The sequence below is a fragment of the Pseudochaenichthys georgianus genome, chromosome 15 (assembly GCF_902827115.2).
Source record: "Pseudochaenichthys georgianus chromosome 15, fPseGeo1.2, whole genome shotgun sequence".
In the NCBI taxonomy this organism is placed as follows: domain Eukaryota; kingdom Metazoa; phylum Chordata; class Actinopteri; order Perciformes; family Channichthyidae; genus Pseudochaenichthys; species Pseudochaenichthys georgianus.
The window spans coordinates 31,078,722-31,105,026 of NC_047517.1; the positions used below are offsets into that span (position 1 = coordinate 31,078,722).

The 26,305-nt window shown below is 42.0% G+C and overlaps 1 protein-coding gene across 1 annotated transcript in view; it reads left to right on the forward strand.

Annotated features, from left to right (window-relative positions):
• Positions 1-26,305, forward strand: part of phactr2 (phosphatase and actin regulator 2) — a 76,167-nt gene that overhangs the window by 43,156 nt on the left and 6,706 nt on the right. The window contains 12 exon segments of the mRNA XM_034100120.2: positions 8,622-8,807; positions 9,771-9,845; positions 10,069-10,206; positions 11,275-11,381; positions 11,384-11,525; positions 13,094-13,619; positions 13,826-14,001; positions 14,513-14,669; positions 15,024-15,079; positions 17,473-17,534; positions 24,047-24,184; positions 25,118-25,194. Coding sequence (XP_033956011.1) covers positions 8,622-8,807; positions 9,771-9,845; positions 10,069-10,206; positions 11,275-11,381; positions 11,384-11,525; positions 13,094-13,619; positions 13,826-14,001; positions 14,513-14,669; positions 15,024-15,079; positions 17,473-17,534; positions 24,047-24,184; positions 25,118-25,194 — 1,840 coding nt within the window.

The following is a 26,305-nucleotide window of genomic DNA, read 5'->3' on the forward strand; positions in this document are numbered from 1 at the left end:
AAACATAAAAGACTAAAAAGTACGACATTTGTTTCTAAAATGTAGTAGAAGTGTAAAGTAGTATACAATACAAATGTGTGATTAAGTACAGTCCTTGAGTAAATGCACTTAGTTACTTTCCATCACTGGCTACTAGCGGTGTTGTAAATGAATTAATACACTCTTGCATCATTACTATCTCTCTTTCCAAATGTTTCGCTTGTTGTGTTATCCAACTGTTGGAAAACTGCTGAAATACTCACTGTTAAAGCAGGCTACTTGTACGTTGTGTAATCAATTAGTTTCTACTGTGTAATGAAGTGCACTGTTTAGTTTATGTGCGTTTATGGATTTAGCAACCAGTTTGACATGAGTCCAAATGAACATCTTAGTTTTTTTCCTACTAGAGACCAGAAATTGACATGAGAGCTATTTGAAGCCTGTCTAACTCAATGCAATCTGGGTGGACTTGCATTTAATTCAAAGTTGACCAACACAACATCACGTTACAATCAACACTACTTATCTCTGTAAATACTCTGTAGCAAAGGTTATCTCTTATAGTTTAAGTTGCACATATCATTTTTATGTTGTCATCGTGTAAAGGCACTGTAGCTATCTGTAGGACTGCAGCTAGTACTTATTTATTTGTCTAACAAACACTTAAAGAAAGTACTTCGTTTTACAACTATGATATGAAACAGGAATGCAGCACATGTTTATAATTGAGCGGCTGGATCTACATATAAGGGCTCCAACAAGTTTTTACCTCATTGATTATTCTGCTGACTATCTTTTCAATTAATTGATTTGAGGTTTTTCCAGTAGAATGTCAGAAAATAGTGACAAATGACCACATCAATTTGAGCAAACACATGGACATGTCTTCAAAATGTCTTGTTTTTTTCCCACCAAAAATCCCCAATGATATCACTTGAACCTTTAATTGTCAAGTAAAAGCATCCTAGTGTTTCAGGTCTAGTTGTTATAGTTGTATTATCTATATTTCTGTCATTATTTCATGTTTTAAACATTAAAGTCGAAATATATAAAACAGCTCAATACACACCACATTAATATGAACCTCTGCTTTAGATGAACAGTTCATCAGTCAGTGTCAAATTACTTTCATATTTAGAGAACAACACATCAAAGTGTTATCCAATACTCCTTGATATCGATTGTCCAAGTTTCATTGGCATGAACTCGATGCTTTCAAAATATTTGTCCTCATTTGGTGTTATGATGATGGTGGGAGAGAGCGCTATAGTGTGAATAAAAAATGTGTTCAGTTGGATGGAGACCTGATCATTATTCTCCTGATTCAAATGATTATGTTGCTTGCTGGAAAAAACCCACATGGTCCGCTTCATAGCTGTTTTACAGCTTTTGATCATATAACATAACGTTCCCCAGCAAATGGAGTTAATCTGTTGTCATATCTGTCTCTCAGTCTGCAGAGGAAGATTGTGTCATGTGATCAAAGCGCTTGAGCAATATTATGCCCTTGTGGTGAGATGCTGTCTGTTGATGTTTGCAGGATAAAGAACTGTATGTACTAATGTATACATCTATGACAACATCAATCAGAAGTTGGCAAAATTCTTTAAGAAAAGCCAACCTGTTTTGATCATGGCTACAACATTACTCCAGTCTGTAACTGAAGTGTTAGAAGAAAAAAACCTGTGGATGAATCATGAAGCTTATGAAGCCTAAACATATAAAACACAAGACTACAGTTGCACATGAGAGTGTGAAAACCTCCACACTTGCAACTCATTTTTTGGCAATCTGTAGTCCTTTGTCTGTCAATGAGCAATACAAGTGCGCATTTCACATTTGTTAAACATTTTTATGGGAATGCTTTAAGGCAGAGAGGCACAGGAAGGGACGAAGGACTCCGGATGAAAACAACACTGAACATTTTTTATGACGCTGTCAGCATTTAGAGTAAAACGCAGACTGTTTTGTAGCTCACTTAAACCAACATGCATAGGAACCTGAGGCTGTAATTATGATCTATATGCAGTGCATGGCTGCATTATGGGTTACATTATGAGGCTGTGTTGTGATTTAAATGCTGAATGTACAGTGCTAATAGCAGGAGAGGAGTCGTATTGGAAGATCATCAACATAAAACGGATATCCTCCTAACGTTAATGACTTATGACGCTGCGTTTAAACACTATAAAGCTTCAGTTTCCTGTTTGATTACGTTATGGTCTGTTACTTAAGCCTAATTCAAGCTGCTACAGTAGGTCCTGTGAGTATCATGAGTTAAACAGTACTGTGCTTCTCTGGCCTATTGGAGAAAGAGTTGGAAGAAATGACCAAAGTGTTGAAACTTCAGCTAAAGCCCAGCGCCGCCCCTCCCTCTGCTCTCATCCAACACCTCTTTTTGCCTTTTTTTCCTTCCTAGTTTCTGCTTTCTTTCCCACATTTGTTTTGCCCCACCTCTGTTTCCACCTCTCACCTTCTTCTCCTCTTTTTTGTCTCTTTTTGCCTCTTTTTTTTCTCCCCCTTCCATCCCTCTTCCTCTGTTGGTGACGTCTGGTTCTTCCCTCCCCGGTGACTTGTAGTGAAGGAAGGAAGCCTCTCCCTTTCCCCTCCTCCTACACACATGTTCCTGCTATAACGTCTAACAAAACAGACAGGATTTGCCAAAATATATATGCACTTTAACCCTAACATTACTTCTGTTCTTCTACATGAATTAATAAAAGTTAACTTAATAAATCCTGTGTGTGACTTCTTCATTGTTGTGCCACAAGTTGAGTTCCTGATTATCCCACGCATTTCCACAGCTGCGATTTATCCAAATCCTGACTCACCCTTAGCATGACATTGCGAGTCATCTGTTACAAAAAGAAACGCCTCTGTGAAAAATAGTGTGGAATCGTGGAGGCGAGTCAGCAGTTTTATTGTGTAATAAAGTCCCTGAGTAATTGAGGTAGACTGAAGCTGCATTTCTTTGATTAAAAAGCTGTAGTCAGTATTATATTGCTTTTCTTGAACAGATCTGTCTTGCCTGGAATGCAGGATTGTAGTAAAACTGCAGATGTTTGCAGTTCTTTTTTCTAATGAATTGATTTTAATACTGGTAATTGACTTGCTGAAGCATATACAAAATGTTGTATTATTCAGCTAATCAATAAACTGAAGCTCTTATTTAATCTTTTCTTGTTGCCTCTTCGCTGAGGTTTACAGTATGTTTAATTTTAATTTGACTTACTGTAAGGCAAGGCAAGCCAAGTTTATTTATATAGCACTTTTCAACACAAGGCAATTCAAAGTGCTTTACAAAAAATGAAAGACATTAAGAAAATGGCATTTAAAATCAGTCATTAAAAAGAAAAGCTAATAAAATAAACATTAAAAGAAAAAATACATGGATAAAAGTTACAGTGCAGTCTAAGATATGAATAGTTCAATTAAAAGCAGCGACAAAAAGAAAAGTCTTTAGCCTGGATTTAAAAGTAGTCAGAGTTGCAGCGGACCTGCAGGTTTCTGGGAGTTTGTTCCAGATATTTGGAGCATAATAACTGAACGCTGCTTCTCCATGTTTAGTTCTGACTCTGGGGACAGAAAGTTGACCAGTCCCTGAAGACCTGAGAGATCTGGATGGTTCATCATTTAGCAGGAGGTCAGAAATGTATTTTGGGCCTAAACCATTCAGTGCTTTATAAACCAGCAGCAGTATTTTGAAATCTATTCTTTGACACACAGGAAGCCAGTGTAAAGACTTCAGAACAGGAGTGATGTGATCCACTTTCTTAGTGTTAGTGAGGACTCGAGCAGCGGCGTTCTGAATCAGCTGCAGCTTTCTAATAGATTTTTTAGTGAGACCTGTGAAGACACCATTGCAGTAGTCGAGTCTACTGAAGATAAAAGCATGGACAAGTTTTTCCAAATCCTGCTGTGACATTAGTCTTTTAATCCTAGATATGTTCTTTAGGTGATAGTAGGCTGATTTAGTAACTGTTTTAATGTGACTGTTGAAACTCAGGTCAGTGTCCATGACTACACCTAGATTTCTGGCTTTATCTGTTGTTTTGAACATTGCAGACTGAAGCTCAGCGCTAACTTTTATACATTCTGCCTTGGCTCCAAAAACCAATTTGTTTAATTGGAGAAAGTTCTGACACATCCAGTCATTGATTTGTTCAATGCACTTACTCAATGTTTGAATTGGAGCATAGTCTCCTGGTGAAATTGTTACGTAAATTTGTGTGTCATCCGCATAGCTATGGTAACTTATTTTGTTGTTCTTCATTATCTGAGCCAGTGGTAGCATGTCGACGTTAAAGAGAAGAGGCCCCAAGATGGAGCCTTGAGGTATCCCACATGTCATATTTGTCAACTCAGATGTGTATTTACCTATAGAAACAAAGTTGTTTCTGTCCCTTTAAGTAGGATTCAAACCAATTTAGAACTGTTTCCGAAAGTCCCACCCAGTTTTCCAGTCGGTCTAGTAATATGTTGTGGTCAACAGTGTCAAACGCAGCACTGAGATCTAATAATACTAACACTGAAGTTCTGCCACTGTCTGTGTTTAAGTGGATGTCATTAAAGACCTTTACAAGAGCAGTCTGTGTGCTGTGGTTTGGACGAAAGCCTGACTGGAACAAATCAAAACAGTTATTTAAATGCCAGAAATTACTCAACTGTTGAAAAACAACTTTTTCAATGATTTTACCTAGAAATGGGAGGTTTGATATGGGCCTGTAATTGTGAAACTGTAGTGTTCAAGTTTGTCTTCCTGAGGCTTTGAGGTTAAGCTCTATTGTATTTTTTATAAAGCTATCTGTGCCGTGATAGTGGCTAATGCAGTTTTTAAAAGCAACATGTATTTAAATATTGTGATTCTGATGTCCATTGCTTATTAAATATATTTAAATGTATCTGAAAAATGAACATAAAAGCTAAAAACTTGTTACCACACAAAATGGGACCTATTTATATTTAGTAAATGTTTTCTCTCGGCCAATGTATCCAGTTTCCTAAATGTAGGCTTAAGAAAATATCCACTTCCTGTAACACATGACACGTGTCAGTCACAAATCTTCCCTATCCATTTATTCCTGTAGGATACAGTTGGGCGTTTTTGTAAACAGCAAAGGCAATCAAACATGTCATCTGTCTTTTTTGCTTAAAATACTTATAATTACTAATAATAAAAGCAATGAGGCCAATGTCTGTTGATAGAGAGGATTTTCTGCCTATAAAAAGACTGTTTACTTTCACTATCTCCTTCCTATTTGGTTCCCACTAGAAGTGTTACCGTAATGGTGATGATAATCTCTGTTACTGATTTTCCCATCATTAGCTGCGCAAAAGCAGCTGCTGAAATGTTCCTATTGTTGCGATTTGATATCAACACAGGAACAGGAAATGACTGTGTGTGTGTGTGTGTGAGAATTAAATTGGTGTCAGGGGAGAGCATGTACTGGGCTCTGCACTGCACTTTTCCATGTCTTCACTCTTGGTTGTTGTGCTTTTAATTGCCCTGTTTTGTTTGTTTGCTATTTATGCAGGATTTTACAGTAAATGCGTTGACAATATGAACATTTTTGCAGTTAGCATGGCTTAGGGCTGCTCCTTCTTAGTAGATTAGTCCACTGATGTGTTTTTACTGTTTGTTGATTAGAATTTCTAGTTGATCAATCATATTTTATGATCTTCCACTCTGAAAGTCTTATTTCCAAGAAACTTTTGAGAACCTTTGCACAAGACTTAAAGGGGACCTTGTGCATGACTCTTGTGAATCCTGAGAAATGTGGATTGAATCCACTCGGCCTGATCTATATGTCGACAAAATCGTATGAGTTGACTAAGAATTGCTTTATCCAACAACTGCTCTATAATTGCTCTTGATATAACAGCCCCACTTTATAACGTTCAATAACATACGTCTCCTGCAGACCACCGAATGCTTTAAAACCATATGTTTACATGTGATATATTCAGTGTGCTCTTACCTGAAACAGCACATTGATCGGCCTTCAGCAGTCAGAGGCAGATCATAGCTCTCAGCCCAGGTCCATCAGTGGAGTCTAATGAGCAGCAGATGGCCAGCTAAATCTACTGAGAGCCAACCAACAGAGTATTGATTGTTTACTATTGATCCGAAGGCTCCATCAGATGTGAGAACAAATACAGATTACAGTGTTTCCCCGTTTACTGCTTTGGGGGGTGCTGTCTGATCATGGGGGGGCTGCCATTGGGATATATATTTGTTAAATCCTCTGGAGCAGAGAGAGGAGCTGTGGATTATTGTTATTGATTAATGCATCAGTGTTTCTTAGGGTCAAAAACACTAAACTCACAACTTAAAATGAAAGGGTTTAGTTTATTTAATAAAAGAGCACATGTTCAATGCGAAAAGTGACAGTAGATATAGATCAGTTGCAATTTGGTGCTATATATATATATATATATATATATATAAATTATTTAAAAAAAAAAAAAAAATACAAAACACCTTGAATTTCAGGAGGGGCGTGGGGCTCCGTTGGCGGGGTGCAGCGCCCCTCCAAGACAATGGTAGGGGAAACACTGAGATACGTTCCAAATGGTGTATTTTATTTCCTGCACTTCAACTGGAATCATTCATTTACCTTTTGGCAAAAGGCGGCCCAACTAATAATTCCTTATAAATGTGCTAAACATCTGGATCATCTGGCCAAACTGCTAAGTGAGTTTCAGCTGTTTTTTTGCTGACTATGTTGCTGCATAAGCCTCTTAGATAGAACTCAGAAAAAACTGCACTGTTGACTTTTCAACCAAACTGTATTATGTTTCTAGCCACCGTTATTGAGAGGGTCATGAGCTGTTGGTCTTTACATCTTTACCCATCATCAGCAAACATCTCATTTAGTCACATTACTGTTTCTGTGTATCTGTGAATGAAGCATGAATTAAATGCCTTCCACCATCTCGCTCTCTGAATTTTTTTTTTATCTTGGAACATGAATGTGAACACAAACATAACAGACATAAGGAGCCAGTCAATTACATATGGTAGGAACATTTCTTAGACAGGGTGATCAGAAGTAGTTTACAAACATCAAGAAAATAAGCACAGTTATAAATCCCAAATTCAAAAAGGAAAAACGTTTAACACATCAAATAAAATCGCCATACTTATATAGAATAGTGTAAGCTATATTGACCCATGCAAGGGTAAAATAGCTGACCTCCAGTATTTTTTCAAGTTATTATTTGTGTTGTAATGTTCCGGTACACTCAAACACATCTACTGATAACTGACCATAGCCACAGGTTTAGACTTCAGTTTTGCTGCTACAGTAACTTGACAATCTTTTAGGGAACACATTTTTGAGGGAGAAAGATTTTGTGAGAAATTGCTCTCAAAAGTATATGTTTGTATACTTTAAAACTGTTATCCCAGCTGGAGTTTCTACAGTCAGGAGACATGAGTGTTTCAGCAGCAGCTGCTATGTAGCTGAAAAAACAAAAAGCCTGAAGAATCACACACCACCTCTCTTTCCTCTGCACACATGCACTCACACACGCACAGACAAACACTCTCCACTCACTCACACACACACACACACACACACACACACACACACACACACACACACACACACACACACACACACACACACCACACACACACACACACACACACACACACACACACACACACACACACACACACACACACACCACACACACACACACACACACTCAGCAGTCTTCCAGAGGGTTCACAGGACTTCTAATCTTTCAACAGGAAGAGGAGTTGTGGAAGGACAGGCATCTAGCCAAGACACACACACACACACACACACACACACACATCACACACACACACAACACACACACACACAACACACACACACACACACACACACACACACACACACACCACACACACACACACACACACACACACACACACACACACACACACACACACACACACACACACACTGTATAAAGACAGAGTTAGAAATAATATTCCCCCTAACCCGTGAAAGAAGTAATTGATGCAGCAATGTGAAGCTACATTGTCAAAAAAGAAGAAAACTAATATACTGAATATATTTCTGCAAGCATTGAGTTTTGTTAAACCAAAGAGGGCTCTTCTCGGACTGATCAGTTGTTACATGTTAGTGGCATAAATATTTTTTCAGCATTTCACAACAAGAATAATGTTCGGTAAAACAAAAACTTATTTTGCATCCTATCTTGTTAAACATCGTAAATCCTGTAAGGCAAGCCATTTAGTACATAAAAGACGCATTGGTGCCTTAATAGCAATGTGCAAGATACCCTGATAGAAGTGTGTCATGAGTTACCCTGCGGTTTCCTCCCATATTTCATTTAATAACGGAGTGTGTAGTCAGTGTTATGCAGTATGAACGAGTGAAAAGAAGGCTTTGTTTGCTGGAAAGTAATCTGGACATAGTGTTCCCAACCATTTTTAAATCAAGCATTAGCTGTTAATAGCACAAACTGTTGTTCATTTATACGATAGCATGTGTATTTAAATCCATGCATCACAAGACATGAATGGCATATAGAGAACTGGACTGCATGGTTGTGTTTGTATCACGATCAAAATCAGATGTTTGATGTTATACGTTTTTCATTCCTGCATGTGTGTCTTGCAGTTGATGGGTTGGAGAAATCCTCATCCCTGGCCAGCTGTGACGTGGTGGTTGACAGAGCCACAAATACCCAGAATGCCCCTACATCCCGGCAGCAGCGAGGCAAGCTGTCGTCAATAGGACAACTTTTCAAACCCTGGAAGTGGAGAAAGAAGAAGTCAAGCGACAAGTTCCAGGATCTTTCCAAAGGTAGGGTATCTGTGTGTTTGTTGAGAGTGTCCATAAAACATTTTGGCGCTCGTGTTTGGATTTATGCTCAACATTAAGTGTGAACAGGAGCAGTTGCTCCCAGAAGGCCTGTAAAAGGAAAATGTGCTTAGTAGCTCTCACTTAATTATTCCTGAAGTGCTGGCTGGGAAAGAAAGAGGGACAAGAGTAAATACAAAAAGCAAAGACACACATTTTTCATGGCTGCCAGGTTATGTCTTCTTCATTATTTATACTTAAAGAAGACAAAGTCTGCTATTTTTTAGGTTCATATTAGTATGTTGTCCCCCTACTGTGACATGTCTCTATGCTTTAATGCTTAAAAGGGTGTTGGACTCCCTATGTTAGCCTTTGCAGACCGTTTACATGCACAAAAACCTTTTATAACTACCTTTATATTGTAACGACCAGGGCTGCAAAAAGTCACTTTTGTAGAATTGCTTTTATGTGATTGTATTTGTCTTATTTTAATTGTATTCTTATTCTCTGTTTTATTATTTTCTGTGTTATACTTCTCATGTTTAACTGCTGTTGTTTGATTCACTTGCTGTCTGTGTATTTGTATGGTAAAGCGCTTTGTAACTACAGTAACAGTATACTTTGAAAGGTGCTATATAGATAACGTTTTTTATTATTATGACACAATACTATTATCTTAATAGCTGCACATTTCAGCTCTCTGTATCTCCGCTGTGAACAGATCTTGTTGTCAACAAGGCCGATTAATTCCTCATGGTCCCATTCTCAAGAGGTTTTAGATAAAAAACAGTTTAAGGGTGACAGGTTTGGTTCCTCCTATGACTCAATGTGTGGTGCTGTCACGTGCATTGAGGATGTGGCCTATCACAAGAGGAAAGTCGATGTTGTGCAATGCTTTTGTAGAACTCTGTGTAGTATGTATTGCTTCAGCTATAAACAAAGGCTTTGATCTTGTCTTTTATTCAGTTCTAGAGAGAAAAATCTCCACCAGACAAACGAGGGAGGAGCTCATCAAGAAAGGAGTTCTGATTATTGACCAAGGTTTGCCGGATCATTCATTCACATGTTGTTCATTTCATTATTGCAACGTATCCAAGGTGCAATGTTCAGCTTTATTATCATTATACAATACAGAACACTATCCTTCACACTTTAAAGTGCAGCTGTCAAATATGAATACAGTTTCCTGTGGCCACTTAAACTGTGTTTGGACTTGCTTTCTAGCTGCTCAGTTTCACTGTTAACAATGTTTTACCTTTTCTAGAGGAACCAATCAGCAGTGAAAACCAGAATGGCCATGCCACATCAAGTGTGACATCAGAAGAGGTCAAAGTTGTCATTGAGTCTCCAGAAACGGCGCTGGAGGAGCAGGCCACCGGGCCCGCCAGCACTGAAAAGAAAAACCGGTAACTAATGGAGGCCAAACGCCAGCCTTTGGTGTGTGTCCTGTAATATAAGACTACTTGGAGACTTGAGATTAGGAACTCTTGTACTAGTTATCCATTGAATTGAGGTTTCATCCTCCAATTCTATCTATAATACCGGAACAATTATCCAAGGAATAACACTTAGAACTAAGCATACATTATACAATATGAAAAGCCCCCAATAAGTTCTCGATATGTTCAAGTTGTTATACCTGGACAGAAAAGAAAGAATGGTTGGGGGAAAAATACAAATGAGAAAAGAGTAAGAAAGAGGCTCTTTCTCTTCAGCTTCTATCTATGAAGAACTTTGACACCTGAAGCATAAAAGGCTCCAAGTTCAAAGGTTTTTTTCTGGGATATGGAGATATTCTGTATTGGTATTAATGTGTCCAGTTCAACAAAGATACTATTTATAATTTAGAACTAATTGTTGCAGTTTTCCCCCCCTCTTTCGGGGAATGCATTTGTACCGGCTGGCAGCATGTTTCCTGGCTGATATGAAAATCCTCTGTGGGATCTGACAGAGTCTAATGTGTTCAGATAGATATTACCATTATGCAGCAGGCATTCTCAGTCTAAAGGTCTAAACCCAGCAGCAGCCCTCTGCTAATGCCTCGCTCTCCCTCAGGAGACAGCCACTGTGCTTCTGTCTGATGCTTAAGTGTTGCGCTGTGCTCATTTCAACCCTGTTAGCATTGAGCTCAGAGCCATTTGTTTGTCCATTTGTCGATAAGCAGAAAGGCAAAGGGAACACACACTGCTAATATAGTAACAGAACACACATGGCCTTCATGGTGAAGGGTAGGGAAGGTCAATCTGTAAATTTTATCTAACATATTCCAAGCTTGATACATCCTTCATTTGTAGCAAAACTACAAGACTAACAGATCAAACATCGTCAGCTCTGTCCTAATCACCTCTTATCTTCCATTCTCTTTCTTTGCTTGACTAATAACCATTTCTGAATCCGATGTGCATCTTCTTTCTTGCTTTTAATCCCTTTTTTAACCTCTCAAAACCATCCTGTTTTCCACTGATTTGCTCAGAGAGGTCCGCCCCTAAACCCCTCGCCCGGGGAAAGCAGGTGAGACCTCGAGATGTGCAAAAACAAAGACGCCAAAGCGCCACTCTGCCGGCTCCTTCCAAAGCCTTGCGGGTAGCACTGCAGCCGCCACCAAGCACAGGGAGGGTGCTTCGGGGAATAAAAAGACTACTAAAACCACAGGCAAGACATGCACGTCCACTCAGGCTAAAGCTAACCCGCGGAGCACTTCCACCACTAGTCGTGTGATTGGTAAGTTCGGCTAGCTGCTTGCCTCCCTGCATGGAACCTGTGCCTGTTACAACTATTAAATAGAATAAAGAGAGCCGTCTGAAACTAGTGAGTCCAATCTTATTGATAGAATTCCCCGTCCCTCCCTTCTCGAAACTGTCCTTTTATAACCAGAAGGTTATTTCAGGTCAAGTGAGGAAATGGTGAGTAAGGGGTTTATGATATCTGTTTCTGAGAAAGCAGAAGTGAAAAATGTGTTTTTCTCAGCTCTGTAAATGGGCCAATACAACCTCACTGTGTGTGTGTGTGTGTGTGTGTGTGGTGGTGTGTGTGTGGTGTGTGTGTGTGTGTGTGTGTGTGGTGTGTGTGTGGGTGTGTGTGTGTGTGTGTGTGTGTGTGTGTGTGTGTGTGTGTCAGAGCACATGAGTGTGACTGAGGTCAGTGTAGCATAACATGTCTCTGTCAAGCTCCTGTGGTTTTGATTGAAGGCATGATGCTAGGGCATGATCATCACCCTTCTCCATGTATCCCGTCCATCTGTGTGTGTGTGTGTGTGTGTGTGTGTGTGTGTGTGTGTGTGTGTGTGTGTGTGTGTTGTGTGTGTGTGTGTGTGTGTGTGTGTGACTTGCTACTTGCAGCATGCTTGAGCTAAGCAGCCAAGAGTCAGAATATGACTGTGCTTTTCATGCAGTCTTTTCTGAAAACGCATTTGTGCATTTTATTTTTAGTGACTGGAGACGTGTGAAAAAATGTGTTTCACTAGTGTTCTTAGTAATTAAACACCTCTCCTCGGGCTGCTTTCACCAACACAGAGCTACAGTCAGTATTCACTTAGGTCATCTGCATTTAGAAACTTTCATTCTAATACTGAAATATTATTGGTGCAATCATTACTGCATTGAACTAGATAACATGTGTTATGCCCATATACTGTATATTTGGGACAAAATGATAAGCCTTTTAATGGATTTGTCAAGGACATACAAATGTCAATGTGAATGTTTTTATAGCCTAAACATCAAAGGTTGCATTTATTATGTAATCAATAATGATGGATTATGTCACAGCCCTACTTAATGAAATTAAAGTTACTCTTTCATACATATCTGTTCTGTAAATCACCGGTTCTAAGTTTTCCTTTTAGTAAAATGTAGAAACCAAACGATTATATTCCTGCCCATGATTGTTTGCTTCAGCGCAAGTTTTACAACGTTTCCCTCGTTCCCCCACCGGAGCCAAGCCTGCAGGCGGCTGTCAGTGAAACACAGACTCCTCCAGCCAACTGAGACAAAAGAAACATTTCCCCAAAGCCCCTTTTCCTCCTTTTTTTAATAATAACATTGATATGAACAGTACATTTAAGACAACCAAAATAGTTGTAATGGAAAAAGGAGGACTCAATGTCATCATTGTTGGACTTTAAAGTAAATATGTAAGACACAGAATATTACACACCAGCAGATATTGAGTTTATGTTTACAAAAACCTGCACGTTTTCCTGTTGGAGGAAACTGGAACACCTACAGACAAAAAAGTCTAATATTACCCTTCTCTCTTTCTCTTTCTCTTTTGCTCCGGCTTCTTCTCAGACAAATCCACCCAGCCAAAGAAGACAGGATCCACGACAAAAACCGCCCCCGCCACCACCCCTCGTTCTCGTGCGTCCAAAGACGGTGGATCAGAAACTGGGGGGACTAATGCAAGGAACATCCGGAAATCAAACAGCTCTTCCTCCGTACCTCAAAAGGCCCTCGCAGAGACTCCTAGCACCCCCGGGCAGTTAAAAAGCTCGTCATTTTCCTCAGAAACCAAGCATGCCTCCTCTAAAGCCTCAGGCAGTAACACAGAGGGATTTCAGGCTGCCTCTCAACCGGCTGGAGAGCCTAAATCTGTTCCCAAATGCTCCACTGCTGGTGAGGAGACACAAAAGGGTGTGGCCTCTGAGTCCACTGCCCAGTCTCCCCATATCAACGGTGCCACAGAGGACACTTCGTTCACTGAAGGAGAGATGGGCAACAAATTACAAGGGGAGAAACGGGGGAGAACAGGAGGGGAGGGAGGAGAGGAAGAAAAGAAGACAGGAGAAACCGAGTCTGCAGTGGAGAACAGCCCCAGGTAAAAATGTAGCGAGGCCATGAGAGTTGGTGAAACATTCCTCACATTCGTGTTCTCCGAATGTCAGTTCTGATCATTCTATAGGACTGGTCTTAACAGTCAATACTGGCAATATATCAATAGTGTGTGTGTGTGCAAATAACTACAAGTATTAACATTTACAGCTTAACATTTCTCAGTATTTGTTTCTTTGTCAATCCCCGCAGGTCTACAGAGGGCCAGTCAGAAAGGACACAGGGCCTCACTGTGAACACAGAGAAGCCGAAGTGACGGTGATCCCCGATCGGGACGAGATACAGCACAACTAGCGACTCTGACTCTGATGGACCAATCCTGTACCGCGATGAGGAGGAAGATGAGGAGGAAGACGAGTACACAACCAGTACGGCAGGAGTTTTGTTAAGCATCACACAACAGGAACACAGGAAAACGCCTGTAGTACAAACACTTTAGAGAAGCTCCTCGTGACACATCGACTGTCACGTGTGGGTGCTTGTGTTTGGTATTTCACAAGGACATGCTATTAGTTTTGTAAAAGCAGCGTACAAACTAGAGAGCCCCAAGCAGCTCTTGGTTTGAATTACAATTGAAGTGATTGATGGTTTTAAGAGTACACTGAGTTTATTAGGCTCCTCTTATATTCCAACAATTCGAAGTTGTTCACCTGAAGTTTGTGGTATGAATTAGCATTTTAAGTATCATTGAGGGTTCAGTTGAGCTTTCAACCAGGAAAAACAGAACAGATTCACTTTGAAGGTGTTGTGATAGTTGATGATAAATGATGTGATGTGTGATTAGCTATAGGCTAATCTGAGCTAGCAGTTGATGTGAACATGATGCAGGTTTTTTAAGGCATTTACAAGCCTTTGACTAGCGCTATGTCTCTGTTCCAGGCCCCCTGGCCATTAAGATCCGCCGACGAGACACCCTGAACATCAAGCTCGGGAACAGACCCAGCCAGAGAGAGCTGGAGGAGAAAAACATTCTGCCGCGGAGCTCTGAGATGGAGAGAAGTGAGTTCCGCCAGATGATTGGCTCCAAACTAGTCAGGTACACACTCACACACTCACCATGCTGTGAAACTGTAGCTAGGTGTGAATTTTCATATTGGATTTGGCAGGGCTTTAGGGTAATAAGAGAGACTGTTAACTGTTTTATGGTGTAGTTGTGGGCGGTTTATTAGTTAAAAAAAAATGTTCTTAAGTTTACTACCAGGCAAGGCAGAAAGGCTGGTGGCAAACAGCACTTGGATTGGCAACAAGAAGAGGGTGTGAAATAAATATGTTTTTTCCCAAATGTAACTGTTATAATTGATGTGTGTTATTCTGAAGTCAGTGTTATGTTTGAATGATTTCTTATCAGCTGCGTGTAAGGAAGTACGTGAACACAGTTTTCTCTTTTCAGGCGCCTGAGCCAAAGACCCAGCACAGACGAGCTGGAGCAGAGAAACATCCTCAAGCGTGAGTTTCTGAAATACACTATAACACTGAGGGGTGATGTAATGCAGCGTTTCTAGGGTGTCATCATGTTTAGAAACATTTTTTTTTTTTAGCTATTGCAATATTATGAACGTAATACATACAAAGACACCAGATAAAGGTATGAAGTACTGTCACAACATACTGTAATCATCTATCATAGAATTAGCTCAACATAGAAAAATAAAATCTGGCAAAATAACTGTTGGGGGATTACAATTAATACAATTGTATACTATAAACAGCTAGATTTGATAATAGTGAATAATAAAATGTCCATCCAATCCTGACTTTATTTTCTGCAAAGCTGTTTTTATGTCCATTTTTCGCACAAATAAAAGGCAGGAATAGTTGATGATTGCAACACCAATATCGTGTGTCCTTATGACATAAAGTTTCATATCTGATAAAGAAAAGATGTTTTAAGTTATAACAGGTTTTGTGGTGTTCCAGCTGTGGCTGCAACAAATTGCCAGATACAGACTTGCGTGCTTCATTAAGCAAAGAGATGACACAGATATGCCCGTCTAAATTATGAGTTAGTCTATTAGAAGCTGTGTCACACTGAGGTCTGTATTATTTCACAGGCTGGATCAAAAGTGAGTTTACGGACTAGTATACTGGGTTAATAAAAGTCAAGTTAGTTCAGGTCACTTAGTAGGGCTGTATTTTACACAATACACACTTACCCTGATAAAATGACTGTCAAATAGTCAATACATATGTGTTATACTACCAAGCAGGACTTAAATCATTCTGCTAGAGGGTTAGCAGGATTGCTTTTTATGCCAACTTTGCATTTCTGAGACCAAAAAGAAGGCTTTCAGCTAAGTATATTGGGTAATAACTTGTTTTGCTCTTGGCCTATCCAAACCAGTTCAAACTGCTTTTTCTCCTACTAAAGACTGGATATATGCTTATTGCTAAGTGGAAAACACACAAAAAATAGCAACCAACAACAATCACCAGTTTGTGTTGGATGCAACACATTAAAAGCAAAACTCTGAAACTGTTGATTATATCTATGTCCAAACAACTATGGCATAACCCAACAGGTATAACATGACTGTAAAATATATCTGATCATTGTTTTGATCCAGTTTATCCCTTTGAAATGACATGTTATCCATGAATGAACACTATCAGTTATTTGAGGCTGTAACTGAACACATTAAATACACAACAGCTGCTAAACGGCCAGGATGTGATACTGATCTACTGACGCATCTTCATAACAAGATTTTGCAACCAGTTGGTTTGCAACTTCAGTGCATGGCATCCATCTGAAGGTGTTGATACTTACTTGATACTACGTGTTTACAGCGCAACACAGCCCCAGTCTGGTCAACACCAGCAGAATGAGGCCAGCACCTAATGAATGAACATCACTTGAGTTCAGTAAACACTAACACTAACTATGTTAAAACACTAGTTTTAGATGATGTAAACATGTAATGGTTTACATGGTTTTAGTATTGTGCTAAAAGTAGCCATCAGAAGATTGGTTGCTCATACAGGAACGGACAAGGGCAGAAATACTCAAATACGCTATGACGTATAAATTATAAATTGTGTCAATTTCGGAGCCAAAGTTTGCCCAAAAAAGTATCCCCAGCCTCCGTTGATGGTACATTGCAGTATGGATCCAAGCTTCCATGCTGTTTACACCGAATGCTGACCCTACCCTGTGAGTGTAGCAGCAGAAATCAATATTTTTCAGACAAGGCCCCATTTCCTCATTCTTTAATTGGCCAATTGTAGCTTCAGTTTCAGTTTCCATCTGCTTAATGTTTGACATCTTTGTGTTCTCTTCTGCTTTCCTTTGTGATAACACGGTTATTTGAGTCACTGTTGCCTTTGTATCAGCTCAAATCAGGACAACCTGCTCCTTTGATGTCGTTTTAGACATGGTAAAATCTAGATATTTTATCTTTGTCTGTTAACTTTAGATGTGGTTGTGCGTGAGAATCAGAAGCTTCTGAAATACCCAAACAGTTTGTCTGGCACCAACAACCATGCCAATTAGTTTAAATCCTTTTTCCTTCTCTATTCTGATGCTTAGTTTGAGCAGATATTCTCAACCACGCCTTAATGCATTGAGTGATTGAGTGTGAGTGTAGAGAATATAATAAATATCCATGAAGACGCCACAGGAGAGAATGCATTACTAATATGATTTATTCTCTCTCTTGAAAAAATCCGAATACATATATCCCCTTTAGCTGTTGTTTATGTTCAGGCATCACACCACTCTACAGCCATGGATGGCCACGCTTGTATGGCGAATCACATCTTGCTGTTATAAATAGGAGCAGAGGCTCTTGCAGACACAGTACTGTAGGTGTGAAATGACTCTGTTGCTTCTCTGCGTGCAGAAAAAAATGAATCTGAGGAGCAAGAAGCCAGGCAAGAGATTAAAAGGAGACTCTCCAGAAAGGTACTGTAAACAGACACAAGTACACACACACACACACACACACTGACACGGTGGATTCACAAGAACTCAGATGCACGATTCTTTCTTGACTTCAGAATTATCTTTTAATATAAAAAAGACTTCTCAAAGTAAAAGGTATCTAGGATCTACTAGGACACTCAAAAGTTCACTAGGTTCGACTAGGTTGCTCAAAGTTGCACGAGGAAATACAGACATGGACTTAGTGTTGAGACAAGACGAACCGACAAAAGACAACAGGAAACAGGGCTACATATACACAACAGTTAATGAGGCACAGGTGCAAACAATCCAGAACAGGAGATCACTATCAAGCTGACAAGTGACACACCACCACAGGAAGTGATGACACCTGAAAGGAGAGGACAGAGTCAACATCAAAATAAAACTGCAAGGCCACCAGAATAAACACAAAACAATAAGCTCACAGACTCTAACGCTGAAACCTTACAGTACCCCCCCTCTTACGGACGGCTCCAGACGTCCCTGAAGCCTGAGACTGTTCTCTATCGAAGTCCGATATAAGGGTCTTGTCCACAATGAAGCTGCCTGGGATCCAGCACCTCTCCTCTAATCCGTACCCTACCCAGTCGACCAGGAACTGTCTACCTCTGCCCCTCTTCCTTTCAGACAGTATTTTGTCCACAGTGTATACTTGACCCCCGTCGACAATCCGGGGAGGTGGAGGGGGCGTGGAGGCGGGGACCAGTCTGCTCTCTTTGACTGGTTTCAACTTGCTGACATGAAACGTGGGGTGGACCTTGATGGACTTTGGAAGACATAAACGGACAGCAACAGGGTTAATCACTTTGGCTATGGGAAAAGGACCAACGAACCGGGGAGCCAGCTTCCTGGAGGCGACATGGAGAGGAAGATCCTTGGTAGATAGCCACACTCGTTGTCCGACCTGGTACTTGGGGGCTGGATGTCGTTTCCGGTCGGCCAATACCTTCATGCGAACGGCACTCCTCTGCAACATATGGCGAACTCCCGCCCAGACCCGACGGCAGCGGCGAACCAGAGCATGGGCTGATGGTACGGTGACCTCCTTCTCGAGCTCCGGAAACAATGGAGGTTGGTACCCATGGACACATTGAAACGGGGAGATACCAGTGGCTGATGTGGGTAAAGTGTTGTGCGCATACTCCACCCAAATCAGATTCTTACTCCAGGTGGTAGGTTTCTCGGACGCTAGACATCTCAAACAGGTCTCCAAATCCTGATTCATCCTCTCCGCTTGTCCATTCGACTGTGGGTGGTATCCGGAGGTCAGACTAACAGTGGCTTGGATTAGGTGACAAAACTCCTTCCAAAATCGTGACACGAACTGAGGGCCTCGGTCTGAAACGACATCACTGGGGAAACCATGGATCCTGAACACATGGGACAACATGGCCTCTGCTGTTTCTTTGGCATTAGGTAACTTGGGCATGGCGACAAAGTGTGCCATTTTAGAAAAACGATCAATCACAGTGAGTATGGTGGTATTACCTGCCGATGTTGGTAATCCCGTCACAAAATCCAACGCAATGTGAGACCATGGTCTGTTGGGAATGGGCAGAGGTTGGAGAAGACCTGCCGCAGCTTGCCGAGAAGTTTTGTTCCTGGCGCACACAGGACATGCCGCCACATATTCTGCAACATCCTTCCACATCCCCGGCCACCAGAATCTGTGTCTCACCATGAACAGGGTCCTTTTGTTTCCAGGATGACAGGTAAGTACAGACGTATGGGCCCAATGAACAATTTGAGATCGAAGTTGCTCCGGCACAAACAAGCGATTCTGAGGACACCCTCTTGGGACAGGATTTCCAACGTTTGCCTGTTTGACCTTGGCTTCAATGGGCCAGGTCACCCTCCCTATCACTCGGTCTGGCCGCAGAATGGGATCTGGACTCTTGGGGACTGGCTCAGAATCAAACATCCTGGAGAGTGCATCAGGCTTTCCATTCTGCGAACCAGGTCGATATGACAGAGTGAACCTAAATCTGTTAAAGAACAAAGCCCATCTGGCCTGCCTAGAGTTCAGACGTTTGACCTTCCTGATGTATTGCAGGTTTTTATGATCCGTCCAGACCAGGAAATCCTGCTCCGCTCCCTCCAACCAGTGCCGCCACTCCTCCAAAGCAATCTTCACCGCCAACAGTTCCCGATTTCCCACGTCGTAATTCCTCTCAGCCGAAGATAGCTTACGGGAGAGATATGCACATGGATGAAGCTTGTTGTCCCCCGCTGACCTCTGAGACAGTATAGCTCCAACGCCGTCGTTGGAGGCATCCACTTCCACCACAAACTGTCGGTGGCGATCAGGTACCGTCAGGATGGGAGCTGTGGTGAACCTCCTCTTCAGTTCCAGGAAAGATTTCTCTGCCTGTGGATTCCACACAAACTGAACATGGGGAGAGGTAAGGGCATGGAGAGGAGAGGCAATAGCACTGAAATTGCGTATGAACCGTCTGTAAAAGTTAGCAAACCCCAGGAATTGCTGAACTTTCTTTCTAGAGTCTGGCGTGGGCCAATTAGCCACGTCACTGACCTTAGCTGGGTCCATTTCCACCTTGTTAGGGGAAATCACAAAGCCCAAAAATGCCACAGAGTTCACATGAAACTCGCATTTTTCGGCCTTTACAAACAAATGGTTAGCCAGGAGTCTCTGAAGAACAAGGTGCACATGGTTAACATGAGTTTTCTCATCTGGAGAAAAGATGAGAATATCATCGAGATACACAAAACAGAAAACATTCAGGAAATCTCGTAACACATCATTAATGAGGGCTTGGAAAACAGCAGGTGCATTGCAAAGTCCAAAAGGCATTACCAAATATTCATAATGTCCCGTAGGTGTATTGAAACCCGTTTTCCACTCATCCCCCTCCCGGATGCGCACAAGATGATACGCATTCCTTAAGTCAAGCTTGGTGAATATCTTGGCTCCCTGTAACAGATCGAATGCCGTAGAGATGAGTGGAAGGGGATATCTGTTCTTAACTGTGATCTGATTAAGTGGACTGTAATCAATACAGGGCCTTAATGAACCGTCCTTTTTCCCTACAAAAAAGAAACCTGCTGCTGCTGGGGATGATGATGGCCGAATCAAGCCAGCTTTGAGTGATGATCCGATATACTCTTCCATGGCCTCCCTTTCAGGACCAGAGAGAGAATACAACCGTCCTTTGGGGATAGTAGAGCCCGAGAGAAGGTCTATGGGGCAATCATACGGTCTATGGGGAGGCAAGGAAGTAGCTCGTGTCTTGTTAAACACCTCCTTAAATGTCAAGGTAACACTCTGGCACTTTGGATAAGTCAGGAAAGTCAGAATGTTTAGAAGAAGTGACACTGTCCCTATCTGACGCCAGTTTAAAGTTCCCAGATCTGGGCGGTCCACTCAAAACTGTATGAGAGGCTAAACATGAACGAGAGCACTCACTCCCCCACCCCTTAACCTTTCCTGTAAGCCAGTCCATGTGAGGGTTATGTTTAACAAGCCACGGGTAACCCAAAATGAGAGGCTGTTGAGCTGAGTTGAATAAATGAAAGCTAATATGCTCACGGTGCTCCTGATCTATGACAATTTCTATGGGTTCTGTGCGATGAGTAACTGTACATAACAGGCGGCCATCCAACGCGCTAGCCTCTAATGGCTGATCTAAAAGGACAATGTTTAAGTTCAACTCTTTAGCCAGCTCCCAGTCTAACAAGCTCTCATCAGCCCCAGAATCAATTAATGCATCCTGAGTCACAGTTTTATCATTCAGTTTCATTTGTACCTGAGTCAGTCTTCTCGAGGAAGGGTTGAAAGAAGTCACTCGGCTCACCAGCGTCCCTCTTCCCGCTGATGAGCCTGATCTTTTGCCCGACAGGCTGCCAGAACATGACCCTGCTGGCCGCAGTAGAAACACAGCCGCTCCCGTAGGCGGCGCTGACGTTCCTCCGGAGTGAGTTTGGCTCTTCCGAGCTGCATCTGTTCCTCCGCGGCGCTAGGGGGCGCTGGTCGCTCTGGAGACGAAGTCCGGGTATTACTCCGCCAACCGTAGTGTTCCCTCTGTAACTCCCGTCCGAACAGTGGAGTGAAAGCTGTTTTCTCCCGACGTCTCTCTGCTAGACGTTGGTCCACCCGGATAGCCATGGCGATGAGCGAGTCCAATTCTACAGGCAACTCTAATGGAGCTAACTGATCCTTTATGGGATCCGCTAATCCATGCAGAAACGCATCAAAAAGAGCCGCTGAGTTCCATCCACTCTCTGCTGCCAGGGTCCGGAATTCGATCGCGTAATCCGCCACTCTCCTCTGCCGTTGTTTGATGTTCACCAGGGCTCTCGCTGACTCTCTCCCGGGTGCTGTCTGGTCAAAAATGTTTTTCATAGAATCCATGAATAACCTTAACGACTGGCAAACAGGCGAGTCTCAGGCCCATTCAGCTGTTGCCCAGGCTCCCGCTCTTCCCGTCAAGTGAGATACTATAAAAGCTACCTTAGCTTGATCTGTGGGAAATGCTGCGGGCTGATGTTTGAAATGGAGATCGCACTGTATCAGGAATGGACGACAGTTTCCAGAATCCCCGGAGAACTTCTCCGGTGAAGCGAGGCGGAGTGAAGACGATGGCATGGGTATTTGAACGGAGATCTCAGCAAACCCGACCTCCGCTGGACCGGAAAACTCTGCCGCAGGAACAGCAGGACGTGCCTCGAGGTGCGTAAGTATGTCACGCATCTTTTCCGCCAAGTGATTTATTTCTGTTGTCACTGTTGACTGGAAATCTTGCTGACGGGCATTTAAGTCCTGAACCCCCTGATTCATTGTTGTCAGCTGCTCCTCATGGTGATGCAGGCGTGTTCCTTGCGCCTGCAAAGCCGTCTTTACCACGGTGGAATCGGCTGAGTCCATCTTGTTTGGTCGGTTCGTTCTGACACGGTGGATTCACAAGAACTCAGATGCACGATTCTTTCTTGACTTCAGAATTATCTTTTAATATAAAAAAGACTTCTCAAAGTAAAAGGTATCTAGGATCTACTAGGACACTCAAAAGTTCACTAGGTTCGACTAGGTTGCTCAAAGTTGCACGAGGAAATACAGACATGGACTTAGTGTTGAGACAAGACGAACCGACAAAAGACAACAGGAAACAGGGCTACATATACACAACAGTTAATGAGGCACAGGTGCAAACAATCCAGAACAGGAGATCACTATCAAGCTGACAAGTGACACACCACCACAGGAAGTGATGACACCTGAAAGGAGAGGACAGAGTCAACATCAAAATAAAACTGCAAGGCCACCAGAATAAACACAAAACAATAAGCTCACAGACTCTAACGCTGAAACCTTACAGTACCCCCCCCTCTTACGGACGGCTCCAGACGTCCCTGAAGCCTGAGACTGTTCTCTATCGAAGTCCGATATAAGGGTCTTGTCCACAATGAAGCTGCCTGGGATCCAGCACCTCTCCTCTAATCCGTACCCTACCCAGTCGACCAGGAACTGTCTACCTCTGCCCCTCTTCCTTTCAGACAGTATTTTGTCCACAGTGTATACTTGACCCCCGTCGACAATCCGGGGAGGTGGAGGGGGCGTGGAGGCGGGGACCAGTCTGCTCTCTTTGACTGGTTTCAACTTGCTGACATGAAACGTGGGGTGGACCTTGATGGACTTTGGAAGACATAAACGGACAGCAACAGGGTTAATCACTTTGGCTATGGGAAAAGGACCAACGAACCGGGGAGCCAGCTTCCTGGAGGCGACGTGGAGAGGAAGATCCTTGGTAGATAGCCACACTCGTTGTCCGACCTGGTACTTGGGGGTACTTGGGGGCTGGACGTACACAACAGTTAATGAGGCACAGGTGCAAACAATCCAGAACAGGAGATCACTATCAAGCTGACAAGTGACACACCACCACAGGAAGTGATGACACCTGAAAGGAGAGGACAGAGTCAACATCAAAATAAAACTGCAAGGCCACCAGAATAAACACAAAACAATAAGCTCACAGACTCTAACGCTGAAACCTTACACACACACACACACACACACACACACACACACACACACACACACACACACACACACACACACACACACACACACACACACACACACACACACACACACACACACACACACACACACACACACACACACACACACACACACACACACACACACACACACACACACACACACACACACACACACACACACACACATTACAAAGATCAGATAGGACGGAGACAGTCTATATTTAGCTGCTAATGTGTTTTGCTCCACCTTTTGGCTGATGTGCAGAAAAGATGCTTATGTGAACATAACAGTCACAAATGGAGCTAACACTTTTGAAACTGTGGAGTATTCTCCCTTTGCAGCTCTTGGTTAAATTAACATATGCTCACATGAAAAATGTTTACATAATAAATACAGAGCATGACCAGCTTGTTTGACTTTAACTGAGAAGACTGTTCTTGATGTTAATGTGCTTCTTCCTCTGTATGTGTAGCTGAGTGTGAGGCCTACAGTCGCAGAGCTTGTGGCCCGCAGGATCCTTCGTTTCAACGAGTATGTGGAGGTAACGGACGCCAAGGATTATGACCGGCGGGCGGACAAACCCTGGACCCGGCTTACTCCCTCCGACAAGGTGCTTAACTGAATATGCTGCATTGTAAAACCTTGATTTATTGGTTAATAGATTATTACTGTTTCACTTTTTATGTAAGTATTAGTCCGTGTCCATCACTTTTTTTAATTGTTAGATTAAGATTTAGATCGGCCTCTAAATGCAACTTTAAGTGGTTAAAGGATGTCACTGCATTGACAAAAGACACTTGAACATTTGCCTTTATGCATTTGTTAAGTATATCATTTAAAAACTGTGGGCATTACTGTTGTAATAAACAACAAATAGGACTCAGAAGAATGTATTCTTATGGAACTGGCTTGGTGTATTAAGATACATGATAAAACTACTAAGATATAAAGTACACACTATATATTTTTGATCACTTGCCCACATGCAAGATGAAACATGTGTCAGAAAGAATTGTAGTGCATGCACCATAACTCCTGTTCAAAGGTCCTCATGTCTTGCAAAACCTCATAGAAGGATAAAGGCCCTCAGGGTTGGAGGGCAGTTTTTATGTCAAGCATGCCCTCTGCTGTTGAAGTTAAGAACTACAAATCATACAGAAATCACAACTAATATACCTCCTGATCACTAAACCCTGACAGACGAAAGAGAATGACTGCAACAAGCTCATCAATAGTTAGGATTTCATTTCATATATAGTTTAATAACACTTAAAGTTGGGGTATGTAATTTATTTCAGAAACACTTTTTGTTATATTCCATGGAATGCTCTTAACATCCCGATAGCAATGAATATATTAAATGCTTCCTTTGACAATAAATGCATAAAAAAATGAGTTTGAAAGTCCAGACCGGATGTGATTAGAGTAGAAAACACAGCTGTGTATTAGCTTTCTGGATGTGTTGTGAATGTGTGGGTTAGGGGAACAGGTGGCCTTGTCCTGCTAGGTGCATTTTATCATTGTGTGTGTGCTCTTCCCTCAGGCTGCTATCCGTAAGGAGCTGAACGAGTTTAAGAGCCGTGAGATGGCGGTGCATGAAGACAGCAAACAGTTCACCAGGTACGCCAGCGGTCAATGACCTCCACCATTTAGTCAGGTGTGCCACTAACTCCCGTTCTCAAGCGGCAAACTCTGGGGCAGAGCCGTGAAGCCGATAAGGAAGTGCCACAAACCGCAGTACATCTTGTGGCCGATAGAGGATGGATGCAGAAAAGCGCTATTTTCATAGTAGACCCCCATGTTAAAATGCCCAACTTCACAGCAGAAATAATCATGTTTCTAGCCTGGATCCAAAAAAACATATTCTGGATATACTTAGATTTCCACCTGCAATGGTTCAGGTCTCTGCTGCTCCTAGCTTTCTGTCTCTTCTCCGTTAGCTCCATTAGCTCCAGGCTGCTACAGGGGCTCAGCTGCTCGGCTGATCCGGGTAACACAACTTGAACTTGGACGTGTATAGGGCTACAAAAACGAATCGATAAAAATAGTTTGCTAAAAAAGTTGGCAACGAATTCAGTTATCGATTATTTGGATCTATGTTGCTACTCTCTGTTTGCGGAGCTGGCTACATCACTCTGAGAAAAAAAAACATTGTTTTGCCTTCGGTCCGACTAAAATCTTCAACAGCGTGCGTGGGGAAAATAGTTGTTAGTTGCAGCCCTAGACGTGTTGTGTTGGTGCCTGGTGGAGTGTTCTTCATGTAAATATCGGACTTAACATACCGCCCATGAATGCGGTTTCTTCGGTAAGTGAAATTCAAGCACATTATTTCTTACTGTTTGTATTGAGCTAACGTGAATGTTTAGACTTGGGTTAGCATTTGAGCGAGAAGAAGCTACATAAGTGCTAACGATGCAATCCGTAGCATCCAAGTTAAAACATAATAGAGAAGTGTTAATCATTAAGAGAGATTGTACTGTAGAACAAAAGGCTTCGGTGTGAGGTAAAATAAGGTCATCCTCGTATTAGATAGTTAGTTTGCTAGTGAGTTAACGTTACCATCATATTAAACTTATTGTGGCTTTAGATCGTGAACATGTAACATGCATGCATTTAAGGACGATGAATAGCGTAGTCAGGTCTTCAGGGACAAGGAAATTATTAAATACATTGCATTACATTTGTTCTTCCAAGTCAGTAAAACAAAAAGGAGCCTGACTAGACTCGATCC